The 27,641-nt window shown below is 39.1% G+C and overlaps 5 protein-coding genes across 6 annotated transcripts in view; 2 read left to right on the forward strand and 3 right to left on the reverse strand.

Moving 5' to 3' along the window:
• Nucleotides 1-598: 598 nt before the first annotated feature.
• Nucleotides 599-1,493, forward strand: LOC114353147 (uncharacterized). Its single transcript, XM_028304997.1, has 2 exons — nucleotides 599-851; nucleotides 1,221-1,493. The coding sequence occupies exons 1-2, from the start codon at nucleotides 693-695 to the stop codon at nucleotides 1,437-1,439; spliced, it is 378 nt and encodes a 125-aa protein (XP_028160798.1). The 5' UTR covers nucleotides 599-692; the 3' UTR covers nucleotides 1,440-1,493.
• A 118-nt stretch (nucleotides 1,494-1,611) lies between these two features.
• Nucleotides 1,612-2,083, reverse strand: LOC114353157 (uncharacterized). The gene has a single exon (XM_028305008.1). The coding sequence runs from the start codon at nucleotides 1,985-1,987 to the stop codon at nucleotides 1,646-1,648; it is 342 nt and encodes a 113-aa protein (XP_028160809.1). The 5' UTR covers nucleotides 1,988-2,083; the 3' UTR covers nucleotides 1,612-1,645.
• Nucleotides 2,084-2,264: 181 nt separating this feature from the next.
• On the forward strand, nucleotides 2,265-3,410 carry LOC114353138 (protamine-like). The gene is made up of 2 exons (XM_028304985.1): nucleotides 2,265-2,513; nucleotides 3,107-3,410. Exons 1-2 carry the CDS (start codon nucleotides 2,401-2,403, stop codon nucleotides 3,384-3,386), a joined length of 393 nt encoding a protein of 130 aa, XP_028160786.1. The 5' UTR covers nucleotides 2,265-2,400; the 3' UTR covers nucleotides 3,387-3,410.
• A 374-nt stretch (nucleotides 3,411-3,784) lies between these two features.
• LOC114352923 (uncharacterized) lies at nucleotides 3,785-5,341 on the reverse strand. The gene is made up of 2 exons (XM_028304689.1): nucleotides 5,274-5,341; nucleotides 3,785-4,274 (listed from the first exon to the last, which is right to left on the reverse strand). The coding sequence occupies exon 2, from the start codon at nucleotides 4,260-4,262 to the stop codon at nucleotides 3,945-3,947; it is 318 nt and encodes a 105-aa protein (XP_028160490.1). The 5' UTR covers nucleotides 4,263-4,274; nucleotides 5,274-5,341; the 3' UTR covers nucleotides 3,785-3,944.
• A 5,819-nt stretch (nucleotides 5,342-11,160) lies between these two features.
• Gyf (GIGYF family protein Gyf) overlaps nucleotides 11,161-27,641 on the reverse strand; it is a 52,366-nt gene continuing 35,885 nt past the window's right edge. For both annotated transcript variants that reach the window (XM_028304913.1, XM_028304905.1), the window contains exons 15-27: nucleotides 25,086-25,373; nucleotides 24,502-24,762; nucleotides 23,960-24,040; nucleotides 23,238-23,350; nucleotides 22,958-23,027; nucleotides 21,686-21,910; nucleotides 20,245-20,325; nucleotides 19,133-19,265; nucleotides 18,356-18,544; nucleotides 17,781-17,904; nucleotides 17,585-17,693; nucleotides 16,482-16,970; nucleotides 11,161-14,799 (exon numbers count right to left, since the gene is read on the reverse strand). In XM_028304913.1, coding sequence (XP_028160714.1) covers nucleotides 16,854-16,970; nucleotides 17,585-17,693; nucleotides 17,781-17,904; nucleotides 18,356-18,544; nucleotides 19,133-19,265; nucleotides 20,245-20,325; nucleotides 21,686-21,910; nucleotides 22,958-23,027; nucleotides 23,238-23,350; nucleotides 23,960-24,040; nucleotides 24,502-24,762; nucleotides 25,086-25,373 — 1,791 coding nt within the window. In that variant the 3' untranslated portion in view covers nucleotides 11,161-14,799; nucleotides 16,482-16,853. The remainder of the gene's footprint in view (nucleotides 14,800-16,481; nucleotides 16,971-17,584; nucleotides 17,694-17,780; nucleotides 17,905-18,355; nucleotides 18,545-19,132; nucleotides 19,266-20,244; nucleotides 20,326-21,685; nucleotides 21,911-22,957; nucleotides 23,028-23,237; nucleotides 23,351-23,959; nucleotides 24,041-24,501; nucleotides 24,763-25,085; nucleotides 25,374-27,641) is intronic.

Genomic DNA, 27,641 nt, shown 5'->3' on the forward strand with positions numbered 1-27,641 from the left:
TAGCACGTATTATGATTTCGCAGTGTAAAGCTTGACGTGCTGCTGTCTGTACCTACTAATATTATCAGGATGATGAGGGTAGACTAACACACAAACTTGCGTTACATTGGTAGGGTTGCCAGGCTTTAGTCTGGCCTATCCGGCTTTTGTTAGGCTTTTTATTTGGCCTGCTGCACCAGGCGAAAGTTGAGCCACAGAATAATATGAAGCGCACGCATCAGGATGTTATGTTGGGCAACCGATGATACGATGACAGTACTCACTCGTGACCACGGGCTGGAAGACGTAGCGTGGGCAGGCCTCCTACTAGGTGGACCGACGATCTGGTAAAGGTTGCGGGAAGAGCCTGGATGCGGGCAGCGCAGGACCGTTCATTGTGGAAAACCTTGGGGGAGGCCTTTGTCCAGCAGTGGACGTCATTTGGCTGAAACGACGACGACGACGACTCACTCGTGAGCCAGGACGCTAATTGCACTTATATCTGGCTGGGTAGGTAAAATCAAATAAACAGACTTAAAACGCTTGAATTTTCGTAGCATTTTGAACTTTTTGCAGTTAGTTAGGTAATGATCAAGAATAAAAAAACAAAAAGAGAAAATGATGCGTTGACATGCGTCATTCTCTTCTTTTTTCCGGTGGTCTAAATTCGCGTGCAAGCATTTTACACAAATAACAATGGTAAACTCTTGAAAATGGAAAAATCGGAGACAAACGACGATGTCCAACAGAACCAGGATGACAATACCACCTCATTGGTGATGAACACCTTCTACAAAGTGGCCAATGACGCAGGCGTCACTGCTGAAGACATAACTAAATACCTCGTGGGCAAGTTTGGAGACGTTTGGCAGGTGATCAGTCCACACTTTACATAAACCTTAGTACCTACTAGTTAGGGAGTCACGCTGCAACTAGCTCAATGCATAAGCTCAATGTTACTACTACCATGTAGCATTATCATAATGCTTAAAAAATGGTACAATGTAACAAATTAAGTAGGCACTTACCTACCTAGTAAGTTAGTGGGATTTTTGCAGAAATGCTAATACTTATTATTACTTTTGATAAACTTAAAGCTGGTTACACTTAAAATTTAATCTGAATTAGTTATATCGAAACTGATCCGACCTCTTTTCTCAATTAGAGTTGGTAAGATTAGCAGAAGCTCGGTAAGAAATAGATCGTGAAGAAAAATATGAAAAATCGTTTTTGACCTTCAGGTGTCCACGCTAACAAGTAAAGCTGAAGAAGCTTTAAAGCGCAAGGCAGCTGATGGCTTGTTGGAGCAACAAGGAGACCGGTTTATAGCTGCGCTGGCCAGGGAGACTGGTTGCGGGAAGCGGCGGCGCCGCCGGAGTTGCGGCAGGGTGCGCAAGCGTAGGCGCCGAAGCTGCCGCCGCAAGAGGAAAAAGAAGCCGTGCTGTTGCAAGAAAAACTAATTCCCGTGGTGTTCTGTGAAATATTAAGTACCTACATGTATTGTCATCGTACCAGTCCCGTTTTGAAATAAATTACAATGTGGTTAATAGATCATCTTTTATTTCATCAATGAGAAATTAAATGACAAAACAATACAGTTGCAAGAATTTTCTAACTAGACAAAATTCACAACACGGGACAAACAACTATCGAGTGAGAGAGAAAACTAGCATTTGCGTGAACGCCTTCGACAACTTCTTCGTCTGATCTTACGACGACGCCTTCTCCTGCTGCAACTCCTGCGCCTCTTCCCACAAGTGTCACGCGCCATCCAGTTCATATAATGAGATCCTTTCCTTTCCAAGAATCCCAGAGCTGTCCCATTCTCCAATATCGCCTCGACCAATTTGTCCAAATCTTTGGTATCGTTGCTCAAGTCCTCCCTCACGTGCTTTATGATGTCACTCGCAGTTGCCCCATCTTTGTTCTCTTGGAGGAACTGTATGACCAGCCTCCCAGCACCAACTTCCAAATCCGTGGGCAATCGTGGTTCTAACGTTTGGTCCATCGCTATAATTTTGATGGAATGCCTAAATTTATTACAATTATTTTAGCATTTCAAAATTTGATAGAGTTTAAAATTCTGAATCTTGACGAAAACAAATTTGGCATTATTGACAAAGTAAAAATGACAACTGTAACTATTCTGGCAGACAACGTAATAATGAAAGATAAATAAAAGATTCAAAGAAGGTTTACTTAACTAAAATTAGCGAACCTTTATTTAATATTTTGTGTGACATCCTGAAGTTACTGGTGAGCAATAGACGAAGAAGAATGATTGACAGGAGACGTTCTTTTATCAACAGTCACGTCAACTTTTTATACATGTTTTGAAAAATTGCGTTAAAGATTTTTTAAAGTTTTTTATGCTATTTATCCCAATGGGTACAATGTTATGGTCGTAGAAGCGGAGGCAAAATGTCACACAACGAAATACTGCAGAGGCAGGAGCAGAACACCGCCAAGCTGGTGATGAACACCTTCTACAAGGTGGCCGGCACTGATGGCGTCACAGCAGACGAAATCACAAGGTATAGCATCAATCCATTGGTATTTGAAATGAATGGGACGCTTAGAAATCATGAACCTCTCATGATAATAATATGGCCAATAAGGTAGAAGACCTGTGACCAAATATTTGTAAAGTTAAAGTAACTTACCAATTTTAATTAAAAAGATAATATCGTGAAATTACTAGAATACCCACGTAAATGCTAAGTAAGTACTTATTGAAACTTAGGTAGGTAGATCATGAAATATTACGGTATAAATTTTTATTATTCTCAAAGATTTAAGTTACATAAAATCACATAAAAGATACAATATTCAAATACATACATAAACCTCACGACTATTAGCGTACAGGCAAGTAAGTAACAATTATTAGAGTCAAATGTTTAAGTTCCCTACTAGACTGCGAATTATTCAAAAATTATGTGAAGATAACCATGTAAAATTCGTAAGTTCATACGAACGTAAACATTGACAATTTTAAAATGAGCTATGGAACTCGCAAGGACTAAATAATTTGGACTAGATAAATAAAAGTTATTAAGATTAAAAATTATGCGTCTCAAATGTATAATATTTTTTTAATTGAAAAAGTCGAATTGTGTCCTTCCAGGTACCTGCAAGAGAAATTCGGCGATGTATGGCGGATGAACGCGTTGACGGGCAAAGCTGAAGAGACGCTAAAGCGCAGTGCGGCTCTGGGTTTCCTGGACAGGCTCGGCGACCGGTATGTGGCGAAGATCGCCCGCGAGATGGGCTGTTGCCGGCGTCGCCGCAAGCGCCGGCGCAGTTGCCGCCGGAAGAAAAAGAGGCGTCGCAGCTGCCGCCGACGCCGCCGCCGTCGCAGCCGCCGCCGCCGCCGCAGGAAGCGCTCCTGCTGTTGCGGGAAGTAGCTACTGGCCGAGACTTCGAATAAATTACAGTGTTTCGTAAAACAGACTTTTATTTTGATCTGAAAATTGCTAGTCTATAACCTAGTTTCAATGAGGTACAATGTTTAATAATTTAGGGCCTGTCCAGGAGGGCGAATTCGCTACGAAATCCTACGCGCGAACATGTGCATATTGTATGACGAGATTTAAGCGCAAAACTTTTCAACTCGCGCGTGTTTATGGACGCAATGTAGGTACTTATTGGCTCCTAGTATCTCGCCAACGCGCGTATGGTTGGGACTCTACGCGTGTAAATTCGCCCTCCTGGACAGGCCCTTATGCCTAATGTGTAAAAGGGAGGGAAAAAAAAATTATTTTATGGGACATGTTCTTTACTTTCCACGATACAAACGATCACAATTCCATAATTATAACGGACAAAAGGTGAATGAATCATCACTTTTATCCTAGTTGCAATATAACAGGACTGCGTCACGAGCTTTTCTTTGTAGTATTTTCGTTGCCGACTGCTTTAGGTTCAGGCAACGCAGTCAGCACCACAGATTAGAGATCTAAAGTTCAGCATCGCCGACGCTTGCGCCGCCGCCTGCCGCAGCTGCGCCGACGCCCGACGCGCCGGCGACGCCGCCGCCCGCACGTCTTCCGCGACCAGTTCATATAATGGGACCCTTTCCTCTCCAAAAACCCTAATGCTGATCCGTTTACTAGTACAGCCTCAACGATCCGCTCCAAATCCAACTCATCGTTGCCGAGAGTAGAGCGCAAGTATCGCAATATCTCTTTTGCAGAGGCCCCATCTTTTTTTTCCTGGAGGTACTGTATGACCAGCCTCCCGGGTTTCGGGGGGCGATTTTCTTTAGGTGCCTCCGTTGCCATAATGAAAACTATGTCCATGGACCTATAAAAAAAGTCGGACGGAGTCTCATCAACAAAATACTGTGACATTAGGATACACCAGCTTGCCTGTACGTACAGGCCGGCACGCACACATTCACACCCTGTTACACCACTTCGAGAGCAAACTTCACACAGTTGACACATTTAAGCAGCGAAAAAACAACACGAATACGACATGTCTTGTGTGATGAAATTGTGTAAAAACCGTTCTGTTCGAACAAACAAAAATTAAGGAATCACATTTCACAGGTAAAATAATAATCCAATCACTTATTTCCCGACATTAAAATATTGAAATTAATTGAAATCAAACGTCATTCACTCGAAAAAATAATACGTCAAAGACCAGTGTTCTCAGTTATTTACGTGGGAAAATTACCCGAAATATGGGAAATTAATAATGATTTTAGGACTTTTTAGTTATGTATTACGCATACTATGGAAATAAAATAATTTATCATAATTATTGTGTTTTAATGGGATATATTTTCATAGGCAAATTTGATCCTTCCCAAAAATGTGGAACTGCGAAATTCAAATTTTCTTACATTGATTGCAAGTCAGTGTCAGGTTGTATGTTAAAAAAAATCTATCAGAGATAATAATAATATATTGATGATGCATAAGATTATGATTATAATGTACACAAGATTCGTAATTTGTAACTGCGTGAATCATTTTTGATCAACATTATGTACATACCCTGACACACTGACTTGCAAACAATGTAAGAAAATTTGAACATTGAAAATTTCGCGCCTACCTCAACGCATACACCTTTCATCCTTTTAAAATGGCACGGAATAATACTGTCTACATTTCCAAGTAACATCTGCCGATCTATGTTTTTCTTAAAATAAATGGGTAAAATGTTTTGGCTAACATGGCATCCCTAAATTCACTCACACAATAGACAAACGCCAAAATTTTGCGTCACAGTTTTGTTGTAGCGCGAGTTCCGTCCGCCTTTTTTTATAGGTCCATGACTATGTCCAATTTATTACGACATTGTGTTTTGATTATTCTACAAAATAAGTAAGGATGTGTAACACTGCAATAATTTTAACTTTTAAGTGACATTGACTGACACGCAAAGAATATATTTATAGTTCCAAACATGTTCCAAAATACTGGACTGTCCTGTCGATGACATTGACAGTGGGGCGCCACCGTCAATACCGGATCGCTGGTTCAGATTTTTGCCATGTTGGAAACCATATAGTTGAACGATGGTAGCGCCCCCCTGTCATTGAGTTTGGCGGGACAGTTCAGCGTGGGTCATCTTATACACGTGTGACATTATTACCTTACTAGCTTTCCGCCCGCGGCTTCGCCCGCGTGGAATTTTGTCTGTCACAGAAAAACTTTATCGCGCGCGTCCCTGTTTCAAAAACCGGGATAAAAACTATCCTATGTTCTTTCCCGGGACTCAAACTATCTCTATGCCAAATTTCATCAAAATCGGTTGCGAGGTTTAAGCGGGAAAGCGTAACAGACAGACAGACAGACAGACAGACAGACAGACAGACAGAGTTACTTTCGCATTTATAATATTAGTTAATAAAATTTCCAATTTTACAGACCTTCTAGAGCAGATGCCGCAAAAACTATACAAGATATAGAAAAACTTGACGGTCTCACCTGTAGCAAATTGAATAAGCTTTTTTTGGTTCATAGTAGTCATGTCACTAGGACGCATAGTTTCCGAGGATTAAGCGAAAAACCGAAAAGTGGTACCTTTAAACCCCCCTCTCCCCGCCGGCTCAAGGGCTAAGGGCGGGGACTTTTGCTATGTTCACCACCTAACTAGGCTAAATAAAGTCTCGAGGTCAGAAATTGTGTTCCACGGATTTCTCTCTACACCGTCGTTAAGGCATTCATTGACTGGACTAAACGAGGAAGCTCTTGGCCTGCATCCTGCATCTCACCTGGTGGAAGGTGGTGATACTGGTGATTAAGCCGGAAGATGGAAGCTGATTTCAAAAGCGTAATGAAGTGTCACCTGGCCATAAACAAAATAAGAAGATGTATAACAACATTCTTCATACACATACCTAAAATGTATAGGTAGGCATTCGTACTTCATGTTCATTAATATTAAAGTCATAAATAAAAAAATAAACAGTATGAAGATCGTTTAATCCTATTTCCCCAGTATTGCACTCAACAAAGTTTATTTTCCCCATTTGCCATGAGATTCTGGTACACCTATAGTTCAACCCAATGGTTGAACCACGGTGTTGAACCACGTCTAAACTCACTGACAGGGGAGCGCCACCATCGTTCAACTACATAGTTTCCAATATGACAAAAATCGGAACCAGCGATCCGGTATTGACGGTGGCGCCCTTCTGGTTCAGATTTTTGCCATGCTGAAAACTTTAAAAGTTGAACGATGGTGGCGCCCCTCTGTCAATGACTTTGGTGAGACAGTTCAGTTAGGTCATCTTTATTATTGGATGATGGACCTAAGACCTACCTACCGACCTACTTCATATTAATTTTATGGACTCGGTCCGTGTATGTTGATCACTGACTAACTGCTCGAGCTGTCCGTGTATTGCCGGCCTAACTCCATACAAAATACACCTGGATAATGTTAGGCCGGCAATACACGGACACCGCTCTTGCAGTCAAGAGTCAACAGCTTGAAGCTGCCAGTGATAACTGCTCGAGCAGTTGGTATTAACTGCTAAACAAATCACAAGCGCGCGCGCCGTAGAATGAAGAAAGTGGGCGGAGGTAACAGCGCGAGAGCTGTCGACAGCTCGAGCAGTCAGTGTATGGCTGGCGACTGCTTGACCGCACGATGAAAATAATCACCGTGCTGTCGACCGCCCCAGTGTTTTAGAAACCCTCAAAATCGGACATGATTAAGTTAATGCCATGAGTCGATAGCGTCTTGTTTCAATTACAAGAGTGAAACTCACGTGTGCTCATTTTACTTGGTTTTTGAGAAAAAAATTGTGAAAGTTGGCCGTTTTTAAAATTCCTAAAAATGAAAAAAAAATTTTTTTAATCATTCAGAGGGTTTGTAAACTTGTGATAAAGCTGATTGATTGATCATTAAAAGACGCATGTATTGTACTTTATTTCATTTCTACAAGTCAAGTACACTCGCGAGCAAAACTATGGAATCACTTACATGAAGTTGTTTCCACGCGAACTTCTGTACTAACGAATTTGTTAGTAACAAAAAAAGTGGCACCATTTTAAAGATTAAACTTTTATCTTTAAATTGATACCAAATTCATTTAAATCACACCAGTATTTAAGAAGATATCCCGGCTGATGTGAAGAAGTAACGAAAAAGATGTATGAACTGTTTGATACGTCGCGAGTTGCGGCCTATTTAACCCCTATAAAAGCACGCGTTTATAGATTTTTGCTTTCACACGATGATTCATACACATCTCCGCTTCTTTTGACACTATACCTGGGATTCTACACCTTCAGAAGCAGCACAAATCGTTGCACTATTGCAAGAAGGGCTCAGCCAGCGGGCTGTCGCACGTCAGCGCCACATAAGCCAGTCCTGGGTTTCGAAAGTTTCAAGACGCTTTCGGGAGACTAGTGGCTTTATCCCGAGACCAAGTTCTGAACAGCGCCGGTGCACATCGCAGAGGGAAGACCGTTTTTTCATGTCAACCTCTCTATGAAATCGTCATTTGACTGGAATCGATGTCCATCAAGAGCTCAGAAATGTTCGTAAGATAGCTGTTAGCGAGTGGACAGTTCGTCTAAGATATAAGCAATAGAATTTGACTCCAAAAAGGCCTGCCACAGGCTCGAAACTGACGGCAGGTCACCGATAAGCACCCTTTCAATTTGCTCGTACACATCTCGATGGGAAGGCGAGTAATGGAGGCGAGTTCTGTTCTCCGATGAATGCAAACTGTGTTTGCAGGGCAGCAGTCGAAGAGGTCGGGTTTATAGGCGGCCTGAGGAGCGATTTGTGCAGTGCTGGTTCGCTGAAACAGTGGCTTATGGGGGTGGCTTGCTCGACTTAACATCGAGATGTGTACGAGCAAATTGAAAGCGTGCTTATCGGTGACCTGCCGTCAGTTTCGAGCCTGTGGCAGGCCTTTTTGGAGTCAAATTCTATTGCTTATATCTTAGACGAACTGTCCACTCGCTAACAGCTATCTTACGAACATTTCTGAGCTCTTGATGGACATCGATTCCAGTCAAATGACGATTTCATAGAGAGGTTGACATGAAAAAACGGTCTTCCCTCTGCGATGTGCACCGGCGCTGTTCAGAACTTGGTCTCGGGATAAAGCCACTAGTCTCCCGAAAGCGTCTTGAAACTTTCGAAACCCAGGACTGGCTTATGTGGCGCTGACGTGCGACAGCCCGCTGGCTGAGCCCTTCTTGCAATAGTGCAACGATTTGTGCTGCTTCTGAAGGTGTAGAATCCCAGGTAAAGTGTCAAAAGAAGCGGAGATGTGTATGAATCAACGTGTGAAAGCAAAAATCCGAAAACGCGTGCTTTTATAGGGGGTAAATAGGCCGCAACTCGCGACGTATCAAACAGTTCATACATGTCTTTTTCGTTACTTCTTCACATCAGCCGGGATATCTTTTTAAATACTGGTGTGATTTAAATGAATTTGGTATCAATTTAAAGATAAAAGTTTAATCTTTAAAATGGTGCCACTTTTTTTGTTCCTAACAAATTCGTTAGTACACAAGATCGCGTGGAAACAACTTCATGTAAGTGATTCCATACTTTTGCTCGCGAGTGTAGTTCCAGAGATTTTAATTATTTTTCATTATTTAGACTTTATTTTTTTTCTTCCATCCTAAATGGAATCCGCAATTTTTTTCATACTAAACAATACTTTGGTACCTATAGCCTCTATGTAGAAATATGTTTATCTTTTGTGGATCGTGTCTTGTACCAGAGATGTATGAATTTTTATTTTTTTTATTTTCGCCTATACAATTTTTTATAGCAATGTTGAACTCTTGTAATTGAAACATAAGACGCTATCGACTCATGGCATTAACTTAATCATGTCCGATTTTGAGGGTTTCTAAAACACTGTGCGCCCTAATCAGTTGCAACTGCTCGAGCGGTTCGTGTATGTGCGTTCATAGAACTCTGCAGTTCACTGTGCAGTCGCAGCTTGAAGCTGTCGGTCGACCCTGACTGCTTCAAGCTGTCCGTGTATTGCCGGCCTTATAGTTACCGTTAAAGTCAGCTGGTGCAACTCAAATAATTATTAATTTAAGTTAAGATATAGGACAAAAGAATTCGAACAGAAACTTCGTTATGAATGATCAATTATTTTATTTTTAAACTCTAAAATAATATTTACACGTCTTTAAAACATATTAATATAATTATGTAATAATAATCGAAACATTCAACATTCACAAGAAGTTTAAAAAGATCAGTACACGTATTGCTTTTTTTTTTAATATAAGGCTGTACTTATTAACAATTTCAACATTTCCAGCACTTCCCCGATTTCTTTCTACCGAGAACGACACTCTTCAGCTCAATCCATATTTTGACCCCACAGAACCACACAATATCATTCCAATCGATAAATACAGCCTTAACAGAGTTCCTGGAAGGGCAGTTGTTATGATTTCAATGAAATACAATGCTTTTAGTCCAGTTAATGAACGCTCGAAAAAAGGTATAGAGGGAAATTTTTGAGATACAATTTTTTTCGTAGCCTTATGGACTAGTTAGTAGGTAAACAAGACACCAAAGTTCTTGTCCGTAGTCCGTGTTCACTAGTCCAAAATTACTAAGTCAAAAATTGTGTTTCAAGCATTTCCCTCCATGCCTTTTTGTTGACTGGCCGAAATTGGTGACAAATGACATTATCATTAAAATATACCTAACAGTTTAGTTCTTGCGCCTAATTGACCGAGTTCTAGAGGTAGGTGTGGACGCATGAAATCATCATTGTCAAGTTAACTACATTAATCGAACGATATTGTTCCCTTCGCTTCTAATACTACACGCACCTACCTCAAAAACCATTACAATTAAGACAATATCCCTAAATATTAATTAGAGTAGAAGACAAGGTGTTTCGACATACGAATAACGATTCTAAAACAAATCATTTATAAAAATAATAAAACACTACAAATTCGGTTTCGCACACTCCTAAACCCCGAAACATTAAGATTCTAAAAGAAAGTAATTAGCGCTTTGATCAGCTGGACATAATTAATTATAAAATGCATAATGCCTAAAAACACATCGTCAACATACTCGAATTTATGGCTCAGGCCTGTACCTCTAGTAGGAAAAACTTTCGAGTTCGTTTCGTTGCGTATTCAAAGTGTCATCGAAAAATTTTGTATGAAAAATTAAACAGCGCCCCCTATATTATAGCCGCCCTAGGGGGCGCTGTTTAATTTTTCATACAAAATTTTTCGATGACACTTTGAATACGCAACGAAACGAACTCGAAAGTTTTTCCTACTAGAGGTACTGAAATATCCATTTTCTAAAATGTTTTTTTTCGCAAAATGACTGCTATTCAGAATGTAAGCACGTCCTTTGCATATTGTCAGCTTTTCAAAATGTCAACAATATAAAATTGACTGCCTCCAAGAATGTCATTTCTTGTACAATGTTCGCTACTTCGCTTTTCAGATACTGAACATTGATAATGAAATAATAGAAATGTAAACATTATGAATAGAAGACCTTCTAAGACTGCACACATTTAAATTGAAGACATTTCGATAAAGCTGACAAAATAGGAATGAAAACATGATGAGTACGTAGACTTTTTGAGATTTGTAAATTTTAGGAAAACAGATATTTCAGGCCTGAGCCGAATTTATCAGTCGACTGAAGACAAATTAAATTCATAACATTACATATTATCTGATTCATACATTAAAATAGAATTACATATTTAAAATAATAATAATTAAGGGTCTTAAACAGGATAGTACGCAAATTTACCGATTTTTAATTTAGGCCACCTTAGAACCTTGTCTCAAACGTATCATCTGAGCCCCGATTACGGTAACTTTTAACGTTTCCAATCCAGACACGCTTCTCGATTCTGCGATACGATTGGTCGTTCAACAGCGTACGTCAGCTGTTTTGACCAATCGTATCGCAGAATCAGAAGCGCGTCTGGATTGGAAACGTTAAAAGTTACCGTAATCGGGGCTCTGGGCAGGAATTTAGATATCGAGCATTAATTCTTGTCCAAAAGGTTCATTTTAAAATGGAGCAGTCTCAATTTGAACGCTTATTAATGTACTTACATGAACTGTTTTTAAGTATACCGAATGATTACCAAAACAAAAACTGTTATGTAGCTATCAGTAGTAACACTAAAATCTTATATTTGAAATTGTGTTCAGCCTGATTCTAATATTTAAAATTGTTTCCAAATATAACCGCGTAGACTGTAATAATACTATTTAAAGATATAACATAACTTAAGCATAACCAATATACTATATTTTAAATAATAACATAACAGATTTTGTTTTGAGGTAACCAGTGAGCAACAAATTTTGATTCCGTCAATGTATATTTACAAAGCGCTATTTGAAATTAAAGTAAATATTTGTTTTTCTCTACTATCATGTCGAGTAAGTGAACCTAAATAGTTATTTTTTTACAAAATAATGTCGCATAAGAAATAATGTAGTAATAAAAAGTATATACAAACGATTACACAATATTTAAATTTTAATTGTTAAAATAATGTATATACATAAAACACTAACAAATTCCTTACAATTTTATGTAAACAATTAACTAAATAATAACGGCCATACAGCATTGCGCAAACTATTCGGCAAATAAAATTAACAGCAAACTAAAATAACCTCGACATGAAGAACTAGGCTTAGCGCTAAGGTTAAAAGACTTCGCGCTCATACATATTGCAAATGTCACAGCTAGTGTGTTTATTATTTCTTATGCATGTGCAGCATCCATGCATGATCACAACTGTGCTGTTAGGTACGTCAAAAACTATTTATCAATCATTAATTAAATGTTATAATAATGGAGGATCCTAAACAAATAGTTGTCGATTTCTGTATTTATTGAACTATTTAATGTCAATCAATTAAAATGTGTAAATATCTAAAACATTAACTGTATTTATTAAATGTATTGTAACAGTTATATTAATCAATTTGCTTAATTCACACGGGTACAAGAATCGATAGCTTAATCTGATAGATTCAGAGACAACACCGAGTACACACAATAGTTTCGATACAGTATACTTTGCCGATTCAATGGTCGAATAATAATTGACATGAAACACTCTGCAGGAGCAGTTATTACAACACTATGAAGTGAGAATACCATGTATTGCTAAGCTAATATCAAACAAGAATTTGTAGAATTTCAATCCTTCCGGCATACTGTGTAGGAAGCATAACATTACAAACTGTTAATTTGTTAAAACTTCAACATTTAGTATCATATTCGTTTGAACGACTTAATATCTATTTTTCACATTGAGCCTAACATTGAACATTGATTTATTCCGTCTACTACATTAATATACTTTCTTTGTTACTAATACTGAATCACACTGATACTAGACGAAAGTTATTTCCAACTGTTAGTTCATCAATATTATTTAAAAAATTATCACCAAGAGTTTGAGGCCGTAGGTAATTAATAGAAACAGATAGGTATTGAAGGTTCAATCATTTCTTGTCAGATTGACTAAAGGCCTCTTGTATATTTAAATCAAAACTCCGGCCTTAAAAAGCTGAGAACTAAACGATGATCATCTTACACTACATGTCTATACACTAATGAGTGTTGTTAACTTATAATCACGACCAAAAAAGTGCAAAGATACGAGTGCACAGCCCAAGAGTCATTAAAATATTGATTTTATGTAATACATTGAAGAAAACATCTCTAGTGATATAAAATCATCGCCTTGATAGCGTATTATCAACACAAGTGACCAAACGTAGCTACATCTTAAACATTGAACATCAAAACAACATTTACTTAAATACTTATTTATAGGAAGAGTGGGAGTCGCACATATGAAGACTTTGGTACACGGTCGGTTTGTGCGTGGCATCTGGTTTCTGTGAGTTTGACATGTAATACTACGCTCACGCCACGACGGCTTTGCGCTACAGACATAAGTGGGGGCAACTAGATAGCTAGCCTCTTGGTGCACGTAGCTACAGCGTAAGGTGAGCCACTAAGGTAAGTAGAAAGGGAGGCAAGATGCCGTCGATCAGAGTTCACAACGTGTGCGACCACCTATACAACTAATACTTTAGGTTATTAATATTATGCATTTTTTACACTAGTAAAGACTTCAGAACTGAGCTCTCTCGTCTGAATGAGTCAAAGTCTACAAAAAGATGCGTAATAGCCGACAGCAGCGTTTCATCATTCGTAAATTGTTCAAATTGAAGGGGGTAAGTCAAGGTTCATAGCCAGAGAAGACACTAGAGACCGATCCAAAGTTACACTGGGATATCAATGTTTTCGTTATTTAGTCTGCTATTGGAGTAACGATATGTTCCTTCGTGTTATGCTTTCCGTAGCACTCAAAGCTCCGTGTTAAATCGGCAATCTATAAATACTTCAATATCCTAACCTAAAAATGGTCGTTACAAAATGGCCGTGCAGCAACCGACCAGAGGCAAATATGCATCAAAATAAATAAATTTCTAAGGACAATAACAAAACAAGTAAGACTTAGTATAAAAGAATGTTAGCGATTGCACATGCATTTATTTTATAATAAAACTATGTTTTTAAAATAACTTACTTAAAAATGATTTAAAATCGCGACGCGGCGGTTGGATTTGATTGTTGCATTTAAAATTAGAATTAATTCAATGTAATGACTAGAAAACTAAATGTATGAATGCTTCCATTGCATTGTGATGTGAAAAGATGTAAGTTTGGGAATAACAACGTTAAATATACTGTTCCTTTAGCAAGGCGTTTCGGACATGATAAATACGTGCACATTAATCATATCATATAAAATAAATACCCACCCAACGGTCAGAACACACTGAAGGCACAATAATTGTCATTTTATTATGCAAGAGCAGACGAAACCCGTTTCCGAGTCAAAGTCGTGTGATGAATATCTATCTAGCCAGTATCTGTAACTGTTCAACTCGAGAAGATAGCAAGAAGAACGTAGGTATATTCCAAATCAGATTCGTATACCTGTCAGTGACTTAACATTCGCACCAAAGATTAAGCAAGGGTGTCGTTGACAGCTGATGGAAATAGAAATGTCTGATCAATAAAATAGCTGATCAATAGAAATAATCTAGTGTAATTTACATATCACACTTACCTGAAATGATTTGTAGTGCTTAGCATCAATGTTAAATTGAGGATCTGAAATACGAATCATGTTTGAATTTCAAGTTTAGACAGAAATGCCCTCTTGGAAGACAGTGTCCATTCGTGTTAGCCCAATTTTATGGAGCTAAAAGAGGTGCGAGTGTTTGGAGAAAAGTAGAAGAGAACGGGGAAGGAAGCTGGAGGCTCGCTGGTAGAGTTGAAACGGATATCCGGCAACTATCCGGTAGGCCGGATATCCGGCCTCAATTTACTATCCGGCCGGATACCGGATAGTAGCTCACTATCCGGCCGGATACCGGATATTAAAAAAACCACGAAAATTTCCTATAATAAAATGAAACACATTAATCTTTGAGTCAAATATCAATAAAATGGCTTATTATAATGACGGTTTTTATCTTAAGTCCAAAAAGTTACAAAAAAGCCATATTTTCTGGGCTATTCACTCTAATGACGAATGCATAAATAGTAAATACAGGGTGACTGGAACTGAACCCGCCATAGCTAATACGCGTATAGAGGAGGTCATTTGTAAATTATTGAACCTTACTTTCTACAACAAGGATAATTTTTGTATTATTACTCCATTTTCTTCCCTAAACTTTGAATTTTTGACAAATTTCAAAATCTAATTACAACGTGTGATATATCATTGGAAAGAAGAGAAGCTAGAGATATTTTTAAGATCATTGGAAATCCATTATCACCATCAATTTTTGTTTCAATCGAATTCGAAGTATAATTTTTTATCGTGGTTTGTACTTTTGTTAGACTTTGGCGGCTCGTAACTAGCTATCCAATCATTGTCTGGATCAGAAATTTATTTTATTTTAATAAAGACATATTCGATATTAATATCAAATAAAAAACCTGTTAAAATCACGCGAGAAAAAAAATTGAAGCAGTTTTTAGGTCAAATTTCGGAAAAATCTGAAAAAAGTATAAAAATTGACATATCTCCTAAACTATAAAACTTTAGTCATAGAAAGTTAGGTTCAATAATTAGCAAATGACCTCCTCTATACGCGTATTAGCTATGGCGGGTTCAGTTCCAGTCACCCTGTATATATTATAATGTCGAAATATTATTGCCAAATAAAATAGGCGATCTTTTTTTTCACTGATGGTCTGATGACATACAGGGTGACTTTGAAATCGTTGGCATCCTTTTAATATAGACTACTCATGATACATGGTGCATTCCCCAAATATGAGACAACTCCAATGAGATTTTTTGTCATTATTTTAACTATGTTTTTGTATAAGTGTGGTCTTAAAAAGAGTTTAAAACTATTGTACAGTCAACGGCACATCATCCTATACATTTTGTTGCAAAATAACACTTAATTGATTGAAATAAGATGCCACAATAAATATGAAGATTGATGTGCTGTCGTCTGTACAAGATTTCAAATATTGAAATTTTAATTCATTTGATTTGACTCATATTTGGGGAATCATGAGTAGTCTTATTTTAAAAAGAATGTCAACGATTTCAAAGTCGCCCTGTATAATGCAGTTCATTCAGATTACGCAGCAAGTAAACTAATTGAATTTTCGCTATTCAATCACACACTCACGATGGCAACCGAAATCGCCCGAATTGATCTGCCCCTTAGACGAGTGGCAAAATCTGACATTCTATTCGAACGAATTCGATTTTCGAAAAGTGTGACATTTTGTCTAGTCTACTAGACCTACTGATCGCGTTCGAAGCACCTGTGCAGCGCTAAACTCGTTACGACATGCAACATGACAATGGGACAACTATCCGGCCGCCGGATATCCGGCTATCCGGCCTAGCAGCTCGCCGGATATCCGGTATCCGGTATCCGGCCAAACAACTATCCGTTTCATCTCTACTCGCTGGACTTCGTAACGCGCTTGCGCCAATTCACTGCTCAATGTCGCCAGATTTTCATCAGCATTTTGATATTGGGAAACCTTAGGAAAATTGATATAGCGTCCGGTGATTCGCCATGAGTATTATGTCTAATACTGATAACAAGGAACTTTCTTAAAGTTAATAGCTCGAGACGCGCACTTTTTAGGTTTACCCAAAAAGTGAGACACCCGAGCGACACACACACAAATTGACAATAAGGTTCCCTAGAGCGTTTACAATGTGACTGGTCGTTTGCCTTACGTAACAGTGCCGAGCTTAGCCTAAGTTATCGTCGTGCGACGGGTTTATCCGATGGGTTATCACAAGGTGAGTTATTAGAGCGAAGGAGGCATGGGGCGATTCACGCTGTGTCGATGTCGCCGACGTTAATCCGGTCCTCCGCTGCAGTCACGGAAAACCCCAAGATGCGCGCGTCCACCTTCAGCATTTTGTTCTTTTTGGTCTTCTTGCCTTTTCCCTGAAAGTGATAATTTCCGTAATTCAGGATGGATAGGGCCGTAGGGGCTGATGAGTGTAAAAATCTCTACAATTCTAATTAACCTAATTAATGATATCTATATATATAAAAGAAAGTCGTGTTAGTTACTCCACTTATAACTCAAGAACGGCTGAACCGATTTAGCTGAAAATTGTCAGGGAGGTAGTTTAGAGCCAGGAGAAGGACATATGATACTTTTTATCCCGTTCGACTTGACATGAAACGTCAGTCACTATAAAACGTGGTATAACAAAAAAGAATCACGACTTGGAATAACAAACCACGCGGGCGAAGCCGCAGGCGGAAAGCTAGTTTATGATAAAACAAGTTAATTCATAAGTGAGTCGGATCGGTTTAGTTTTAATTAGGGTTTTCGGGTATAAAAGATCCGCTAGATGGCGGGACGTGGATGTGGGGTCTGACTGCTGCGTGATTGGTGGATTTTGACATATCTGTCAATGTCATGTCAAAAATAACCAATCATGCAGCATTTGGACCTCGCGTCTACGTATTGACATCTGGCGGATTTTTCATACGCGAAAACCCTCATTAACTATTAATTTTATGATATTTCAATAATAAAGCCCACTCACTTTAACTTCTTGGTAATCGGAGCCCGAGTTGGTGCGCGGGTTAACCGCCATGGCTGGCGAGCAGAGATCATCGGACGGGGTCACCATTCCGACGCGCAACAGCTTCGACCTGAGAAATAATTCATTCATAAAGCACCCATAATACAACTGAATTACGAAAAGGAACCAAATGATAAAGCTATAAGGTTTATTTTACCTCCTCTCAAGGAACTGACGAGCAAAATCATTGGAATCCTTCGATTCTCCCAAATAGCATTTAACGTAGTCTTTGACTTCGTACGGCGATTCAATGTCCTTCAAAAATCCGACGAAAGTGGGCACTGTAAGAAAAAATGTTTTTTTAGTTTGTTTTAGGGTCTTTCACTTACAACCAACGAGTGATTGGTGTACGATACCATTTAACCTAGGCTAAAACTTGCTTGGGAGCACGGAAGTTTTTGATACAGACACGCATGCGCCCGCGCAAGTTTAAGCTAATGCCCCGATAAAAGCTATACAGGGTGTTAGGTAAATGGGTATATGAGCCGACACTAGCCCATGTTAACATGGGCATATAAATGGTATGGTGAAGTCAGAAATTTGTCTATATGAAAATTAAAATAATTAAAATGAAGATATCAATTTTCTGACTTCACCATACCATTTANAAAATAATTAAAATGAAGATATCAATTTTCTGACTTCACCATACCATTTATATGCCCATGTTAACATGGGCTAATGTCGGCTCATATACCCATTTACCTAACACCCTGTATAAATATTGCTTACCATCAATCTTGGAGCTCCATGACGTCAGCACAGTGGTGCACCAAGACTCGAACTCGATGGCGGGGGATGTCTCCTTCTTGGGCGTGTTGATGGTGATCTTCTTCTTGGGCTTGGGCTCCGGGGCTTTGGGCGACTCCTGCGGCCTCTCAGACTTCGACGGCTGCGCTGACGGCGAGTCCCAGAAGCCACCTGTATCAAAACAGTGTTTTTTTTTTTTTGTGACAGGAGGCAAACGAGCAGACGGATCACCTGATGGTAAGTGATTACCGTCCCCCATAGACTCCCGCAGACCCAGGGGCGTAACAGGTGCGTTGCCGGCCTTTAAGGTGAAGATACGCTCTCCTCTTGAAAGCTTGCAGGTCGTATCCGTCCGGAAACACCGCAGACGACAGTCCATTCCACAGTTTGGTTGTACGGGGCAGGAAATTTCTAGAGAAACGTACTGTTGTGGACTGCCAACCATCTAAGTGATGGTATGAATAGATGATCAAACCAGCTTTAGAGCGCTTTCAAATGTAGGCGTTTTTGTCGCGCGACTGTAGCGCTTCTAAGTCGCGCTGCAGTAGGGCGACTCGTATCCATACATATTTATGTAGCGCTGCAACTGCACTACATATTATACGAGATCCTAGTCGCGCGACAAAAACGCCTATATGTGAAAGCGCTCTTATTGGGTGTTCCGTTATGTCACTGCACTGCTCGGTGATCGCTTCGCTGTAACGGAACACATCCATTATGTAGAATAATTGAGTTCTCTAGTTTGGAAATATTTCTCACCTCCGTTGGGTGGGACGGCGCCGCCCCACGGCACGTGGTTAGGGGGCGGTTGAGCCGCCTCTTCCATAGCTTGGGCCGCCGCCGACGCCGACACCGCCGCCGCCGCCGCGGCTGCTGCCTTGCGAGCCTCAGCCTGCAAAGATCCACTATGTAAAGGGAAGCTACCATAGATCAGGGTATCCCAATTTTTTTTTGCCAAGGAACCCTAATTGATTATACTTTTCCTAGCGGAACCCCCGTACTACTCCGCCCGCACGCCCTGCCCCTCCCTTGTGCGTAAACAAGTCGGTGCGAGCGAACAACGTCGGTCACGAAACGTGGGATAATATTTTTTACGGAACCCCTGCGGCCTTTCCACGGAACCCCAGGGTTCCGCGGACCACCATTCTGGAACCGCTGCCATAGATCATAGAAACTAAAGAGAGATGTGAAAAGGGAGCGGGGCCAGTGTCGCAACAATATGCTCAAAACAGAACACATTGCAAGCGACAGCAATGATGACAGCAGCAACGTTAAATGTGTAAACAGTTTACATTGATTGCGTAGTACTATTATTCAAACATTGAGTACTGATACCGCAGTGGATAATGAGTACATTTAAACTAACGGAATACATTCAATAGTACATCACTGCGTATGTAGTGGTGCTGTACGTACATTACTTGCAACGTAGTATGCGAACGAATAGTCGCACTCAATGCAATGTGTGCAATGTGCATGCCACTGCCACACACTCTTCGCGACGTATGGTTTTTATTTTGATTACTTTGTGTGTGTGAATTTCTAATGCGACACTGAATGGGTTTGGAACTTTTCGCATTAGTTGGCATCTCTCTAGATCTCTATGGTTGCTACACACATTAACGCCAAACATATTGTAGTGAAAATCGAATCCAAGTCAAAACTCCATACAAAAAAGGGGCTTATCGACCACTTTTCGACTGGTTTGCGATTATAATTTGCACTTTGTCTAGACCCGCAGTTCACACAAATTATTTACCAGAACGGTCGTCAAAAGTGATGTCTAAAGACAGCTACAGCTACAAGTATGAGCAAGGTAACTATAGAATTAAAAATTAAATCAAATATAATATATAACAACGGATCCTCACCTGAATCTCTGCCAAACTTTGGCCAGGAGGGTGGACATTGATTCCCTTCTTCTTCGCCCAACCCAAACCGACTTGCATTTCCTGGAGACACAGTGTAAATGGCAATGCCAGATTTTGTATGGAAGGTGGCGTCTTTTTTTTTTCGCGCGGCCATCGACCAAACTTTGTTTTTTGATTACACCATAGTGTAATAAACCAAACTTACTATGGCATGTATACCTCTAAACTCAGTCTGAACTGAGTTACGAGCATTAGAAGTTTGATGATTTTCATACTAGATTTGCTTTTTGCGCGCAAGTTTTGTAAGAAATTGCAACAAAATATTGCGCTATTTTTTTATTGCGCTGATTCTGCTGCATACTGATGTTTGGAGCCTTTAATGGATGATATTGTTTGTTTACACATACAATGTCACTATTTTGTTGCAATTTCTTACAAAACTTGCGCGCAAAAAGCAAATCTAGTATGAAAATCATCAAACTTCTAATGCTCGTAACTCAGTTCAGACTGAGTTAAGAGGTATACATGTCATAGTAAGTTTGGTTTATTATACTATTTTGTAATAAAAAAACAAGGTTCGGTCGATGGCCGCGCGAAAAAAAAAAGACGCCAATTTCCGGCATTGTCTTTTAGTATTCAGTCACATGTGAATTTGAAGATCTGCTTTGAAATTGAAAAATAGTGACAGAAAATCTCCCTCGTTGTGGATAGAAAAATGTTGAACACTAATGGCCGTTTTCACCATCATAAATAATTTTTAAATGACCCCTATGGTAACACATAGCAAGCATTTTGTTTTCATAGGGGTCACTTAAAAATTAGGTATTGATGAGGAAAACGGGCATAAGACAGTTGCACACCCTAAACTTTAACCGTAACTATAAATATAAAGTGTTTTGTATGGAGTTTGTCACGACTTTTGACGTTTGTTATAGTTTAAGTAAGATGGTGCAACCGATGGTTTTGGCAACTAAGCCTAGGCGCAGACTACCGACTTTTATTTGGCCGATAGTATGAGCACGTATGAAAGTGCGCAAATTACATCGATTTGGTATCGGCCGATTCTTCATACAAATTAGAATCGGGCCCAACTATCGGCCAACGAAAGTCTGTGGTCTGCGCCTAGGCTAAAAAGTTCTAGCAACTGCATTCAGTAGGATTTAATGAATGCTGCTGACAACGCCCCTCTTGCAGCGGAGTTTTAGGCTGACACGGTGTATAGTCTGGTCTCTGAGCACGTAGAATTTTGTCTCGCGCGTAATTATATTGCTGTCGCGACAGTGCGACGGGCGCCCGCAGTGAGTGTGCGAGCGCAACAGCAACATAATTACGCGCGAGCGATAAGGATGGGTAGCTTGGGGTCATTGGACAAAATTCTACGTGCTCAGAGACCAGACTATAGGTTTGTTTTCGACACGATAACAAGAAGAACTAGGCTCACCTGTTCCCTGGCGAGTGCCGCTGCTTGCTGCTGAGCGATGATCTGCATCATCTGCTGCTGTTCCTTGATCTGCTCGAGTTTCTTCTCCCGCTCCAAGCGCTGGATCTCTGTGAGGGTGAGCCCTTCCTTGCTGGTCGCGAACATCGATTGGTTGGCCACTGCTGACCACGGCGCCTTCTTCGCCACCGACTCAACTGCAGGCCTTTGCTGCTGCTGTTGATTCTCCTGTCAAATATAATTACGTTAAAATAACGGTATCGTTATAGCCAATGAGCTGCTGTCATAGTGACATTGACGTAATGTCACACTAGAAACGTCAGATTAGAGGGGCGCGCGTGGACGACTTCCCGCCCGTTTGTGCTAAGTGATGACTTGTATATAAAAATGAGGCAATATATTGTGAAAGTTAAGTATCCAGTGTTCGTTTTTTTTATGAGAATAGTTCTACCGGCTACTAAAAATAGTTTTAAGCAGATAACCAATACACAAATGCTTATAAATTATGTACTACTAGTATAAGGCCGGTTAAACACATTGGCCCCAGCACTGGTCTCAATAACAATCGACAAATGAGTGGATCTAGAAAATATGACACCAATGGGACAAGCATTAGGATTCAGCCGAGGCGTGTTGGTTGTGTTAGAACTGGTAAAATAAAGAGCCATCGTGTGGACATCTTTAGAAATTAACCAACGAGGGTTGATACGAGAGTTGTGGTAATTTATTTATTTATTTATACTTCAGCACACAAAGTAACAAATGCACTGTGGCGGACTTAATGCCGGATGGCATTCTCTGCCAGTCAACCACGGGTCATGCAGAAAGAGTAAGGCGGTGCAAAAAATTTACATGATAATGCAAGTATCACGACACGATGGAACCTATTACGAGAAGATAATGTCTATAATTTTTTTTTTATCCACAACGAGGAAGCTCTTGGCCTGTATCTCACCTGATGGTAAGTGACGATCAGGCCGAAGGTGGAAGCGAGCTTCACCCGGAATCCTCAACTATGGAGGAACTGGCTATCTTACCTCTAACTGCCGGAACACAATAATGCTGTTAACATTGTTGTTATGGCGACAGACTTAGGTAAGATGGTGGTAGCTAGCCAGGCGGACTTAGTATAAGCCCTACCACCAACCAAACCGAACAGAAAAATCTGCCCCCACTGGGAATCGAACCCGGGACCTCTGCGTCTGAAGCAGGTGGTCTTACCACTAGACCACAGAGGCGGTTAAATTATAGGCGGTTAATAATAATTAGACTTACCTGTTGTTGTTTCTTCTCGGCTTGCTTGCGTTTCTTTTCTTCATCCGCTGCTTGCTTCTCTTCCTCTTTCCTGTCCAACAAAGAAGTATCGTCAGAAGGGGACAATTATCTTCTGAAATAAATTATTACATTAGTCTATCTTTGCTATGGTGGCTTTGTCGCGTTTGCATACCTCAAATAGGCTTTATGTAAAGGACCTATAAATATGAGTTTAAAGAGTGCTTTTACAAGTCACGATGTTTCGACGATAAGCATTATTTCGCGACTTCGTAAATTCTACCTCTTGCGCTCAGCTTCCTCGGCCGCTTTGGCTTCTTCGGCCTTCTTCTTGTTATCTTTGTTGGCATTCTTTTCAGAACCTTTCACAATGGTGAATCCTTCTTTGAGCCATTCCTGCAACAGGCAAAAAACTCTTATCATTTACAAACATAAATAAAAATCATAAGCTGTACTTAATCTAAAATTCACATAAAACAAAACCAATCCAAAGTAGAGGGTAAACAAAAGTTAATTTGAAAATTATAAATAACTTGAAAAAATCGAACTGCCTAAGGCGGGAATTGAACCCACGACCTTCCGCTTGCCGGGCGACTGCTCTTCCAACTGAGCTACTTAGACACTGGATGAACCCGTCGAAATTTTCAAGCGTGATACGCCTTAGGCAGATCGATTTTTTCAAGTCTATATATATAAAAATGAAACCCGTTTCGCGTTGTCACGGCATCACGTGTGAACGGCTGAACCGATTTCGATAATTCTTTTTTTTAAATGTTTGTGGAAGTCCAAGGATGGTTCTTACGGAAAAAAATATTAAGAAAATCTCTACGCTAAGGCGGTACGAAGTTCGCCGGGTCAGCTAGTTATTTATAATTTTCAAATTACTTTGAGATGCGACTCTTAACGCTAAAAAATTAAATAACTAAATAAAAGTTACATAGCGAATACATGAAACAACACAACGCTCTAGATGTTGGTAAAAAATGTGAATAAAATAATATAGACCTTCTTTTCTTTTTCTAACTCCTTCTTGTTAGCCTTATCTTCTTTTTTGCTCTTGACTGGCGACGTTTCATCTGACCTTTTCTGTTAACAAACCAATACAAGGATAAAAACAAAAGTCGCACACTGACCTCTTATCCCGACGACCATCCCTACCACATATGCGACGGCTGATCTATAAACGGTACATTAAAAAAAAATAACTAAAACAAGTCTTTATTGATTAACAACAAATTATAGACAACGCTTTTCTTCCCGATGAATGAACCCCGGGCGAGGGCGAATGTCACAAGTCCCTAAATTAACAGAAAAATGCTACATGCAGGAGACACAAACATTCTCCATGCCTGCTCACATTCAGAACGGAAAATAGTAGGAGAATACGACAGTTAACTTAGCAATTACAATGAAATTCATGTAACAAGCTCAACACAAATATTAAGCCCTATTATGCAAACGTTCATATGATAAATAAATAAAATAATGGTCAGGGATGAATCTAATTACGGGATGGGGGCAACATTACAATATATGTGAATTTTTACCTCGGCTTTGGCATTTTCTTCATCTTTAGTCTTATTATCTAGCTCATCTTTTTTGTCTTCCTTTTTCTTATTCTTACTCTTAGTGTTGTTATTTTCCTTGTTTTTGGCTGATTTCTCACTTTCGTTTTTAGCTTGCTTGCCTTGCTTCGACTCAGGGGCAGGTTTGGCCGCTTGTTGCGGCTGTTGTGTTGGTTGCTGTTGAGCCTTTTGGTTGTTCACTTCAGTTGGTTGTTCAACCTTAGGCGCTTTTTCTTGTTTGTGCTGCGGAAAGTAGAAATATTGTAAATTAATACCATTTTATATTTTACATGCCCCGCAGAGTTCGATTGCTGTTAAAATGGCAGAGCAAATCCCTGTAATCCCCCTTACTAATAAAACTTACAAGCTCGTTGAACAGTTTTTTTAAAGTGACGTTTTGTATGGAACTGTCATTTTAAAACAGTGTTCAACAAGTTTGTAACTTTTTATTAGTAAGGGTCAGAGTTAGTTATAATTTTCTATTGAAGAAAATCCAGAGCTCTAAACAGAGATATCAGGTTTTGAAATTGTTACCAAGATTTATATGTAAGTTAGTTTATTCATACCTTTGCTTCAATATTCTCAACGGTCTCCATGACAGGTTTAGCCGCAAGCGTATCTTTCTGGATAAGTTTCTGCAGTTCTCCCATATCCGGGGTGGCGCCTGTGGGCGATGTGAACGGGTCGTCGGGTTTGCCGGGCACGCTTCCCACGGGCGAGTCGGCCATGAACGACAAGTTCTGGGCTCCTCCGATGTTCTGCGAAGCCCTAAGCTGCGCCAGAATCTGGTCTTCCGTCTTCATCTCCTTAGCGATTTCTTCTGGCAACAAAGCGTTTGACGCTACGGCTGACGGCTGCAATTTTTGGAAACAACGTTAGTAACTGCTTCGCGTTAGTAACGATGACGCGCTTCTTGCATGCATGGAACAAAAACTCACTTCTGTTCAGATTTGTTGAATAGTTTTATTTCTAGGAAATATTGTACTGCAAAAAATGTGGTTTGAATGGGTTCATCGAGATATTTTGTATACGCCAAATAAATTATTAAAAATTGCCTGCCAATTTTCGCCTAAATTACAAATGTACATAAACACAGCATTTCTGAGCAGAACAGACCTTCGCCGTTAATAACAATTAGTATTAATTGTATACACTCGCATTTTTTAAAAGAAAAGCGCGTCGGACAATACAAAAAAAACTAGGCAAGTTAGTTGCTTACCTTTGTCATTTTTACATTTTAGTATTTAGTGATGTAGTACATGCTATAAAAACTACCACTACCGGATATTAAGTTTTAGTGCTAACGAAAAAACGCAATAGAATAAACGAATAGTTACAAATTAAAAAGCTTTAAATTATAATTGTTAGTACAAAATCGCATGTTAACTTTGCGCCAACACCTGTACAACTTTTCGTATACTCCTAATTTTAGAAAGCCTTAAAATTGTTAGTACCTCATACCATGTAAGGTTGCGTTGCTAACGCCTTATCCACTTTCACATTTTGTTAAAAGAAAAAATACTACACAATTATTTATAAGTACAAAATCACATATTTACTAAATCAAAAGCAAATTGCAAAAAAGTATTGCCTTCCCATACAAAGTTAAATTTATAATAGGAAGGCAAAAACAATTTCGACCTTAGTTTTTGGTAAATACCTATGTATTTGTTTTTATTCAATATTTTGTAGTAATTGAAAAATAGTGACATATTTTAATTATTTTGACGTCACTAGAGTAATGTGATAAATTACGAGTAAAGAAATAAGGGTTATACGAATACATCGTCGGATATCAATGTATTTGTTTTTTCATTAATTAAAGACCTAAACACTTAACAATGTTTACAAACTGGGATCTTCCCGAAAACGAAAGAAAGTCAACTCTACTTTGAGAACTAAGAGTTAGATGGAATGGATGTATGGAATACAATAAATCAGAGATCATTAAAATCGGTCCAGTTGTTCCTAATAATTTTTCCTAATATAAATATTTTTTCTAATGTAAAATATATACTTAGAAGCGTTACTACTCTGTTAATAGAATACCAGACGTTCGGAACATGTATTTTTCAAAATTAAGCAATTTTCTACTAATTGGACATCACAACATATAATTTCATTTACCCAATTTAAAATCCCATAAAAGATGAAGAAGCTTACCTTAAATTAAGGACGAAAATGTCTGAAGGACGCAATTACGATTTTTTTTTATGCTAGACAAGGCAGGTATTCACCGCAACAGGACCGCAATCACACCTGATGTTAAGTGATATGCAGTCTAGGATGGTACAAACATATCTGCTCTGTAAGTGCCTATTCACTCTCGTCTTAAAAACGCCCGGATAGCAGTGTTTTCCCGACTGCGCGAAGGAGTATGTAAAATCTCTGTAGCCTACACGGTTTATGGATTTTAGCTTTTGCAGGAATGATAGTCATCTCTATTATGAAAGTAACTACTGGATAAACCGTCACAAGAGCATTTCTTTTTAATATCAGTCTAATAACCCTATTTTTTTTACCTAACATCAAAATGTACGAACATATTTAAGCAGCTAGGAAACTCTTTAATTGGCTTACATTTAGTGCTCATTAAACTAACATGAATATTGTAAAACAGCTGTTGAGTTTCAGAATAAATAAATAAATAACCTAACTTTGTTAAGAGTAAACGTTGAAAAATAATGTTTTTTAATGAATGATCATGATTCATGACTGACAGTGTTAATAAACCCAGTATGAACAAGAACATCCTCAAAATTTAGTTAACGTATTTAATTGATGTTAATAATTTCCATTACAAATGATCTGCGCGTTGATAGATCAGTAACGGTTGCGATGTAATTATTATAAATAATAAGATATTAAGGGAAATTCTTTATTAAAAATAAACTATTATAATAAATTTAACAAATCACCTGAGATACACACATTGAAAATTCGAGCAATCGCACGTTTTTAGGTATTGAAGACCCTTTCTTACATTTTTATAAGAGATAGCTGACCCGGCGAACTTCGTACCGCCTTAGCGTAGAGATTTTCTTAATATTTTTTTCCGTAAGAACCATCCTTGGACTTCCACAAACATTTAAAAAAAAGAATTATCGAAATCGGTTCAGCCG

This window comes from Ostrinia furnacalis, unplaced genomic scaffold (assembly GCF_004193835.3).
Source record: "Ostrinia furnacalis isolate ACB-3 unplaced genomic scaffold, ASM419383v2 OfSCF0155, whole genome shotgun sequence".
Taxonomy (NCBI): domain Eukaryota; kingdom Metazoa; phylum Arthropoda; class Insecta; order Lepidoptera; family Crambidae; genus Ostrinia; species Ostrinia furnacalis.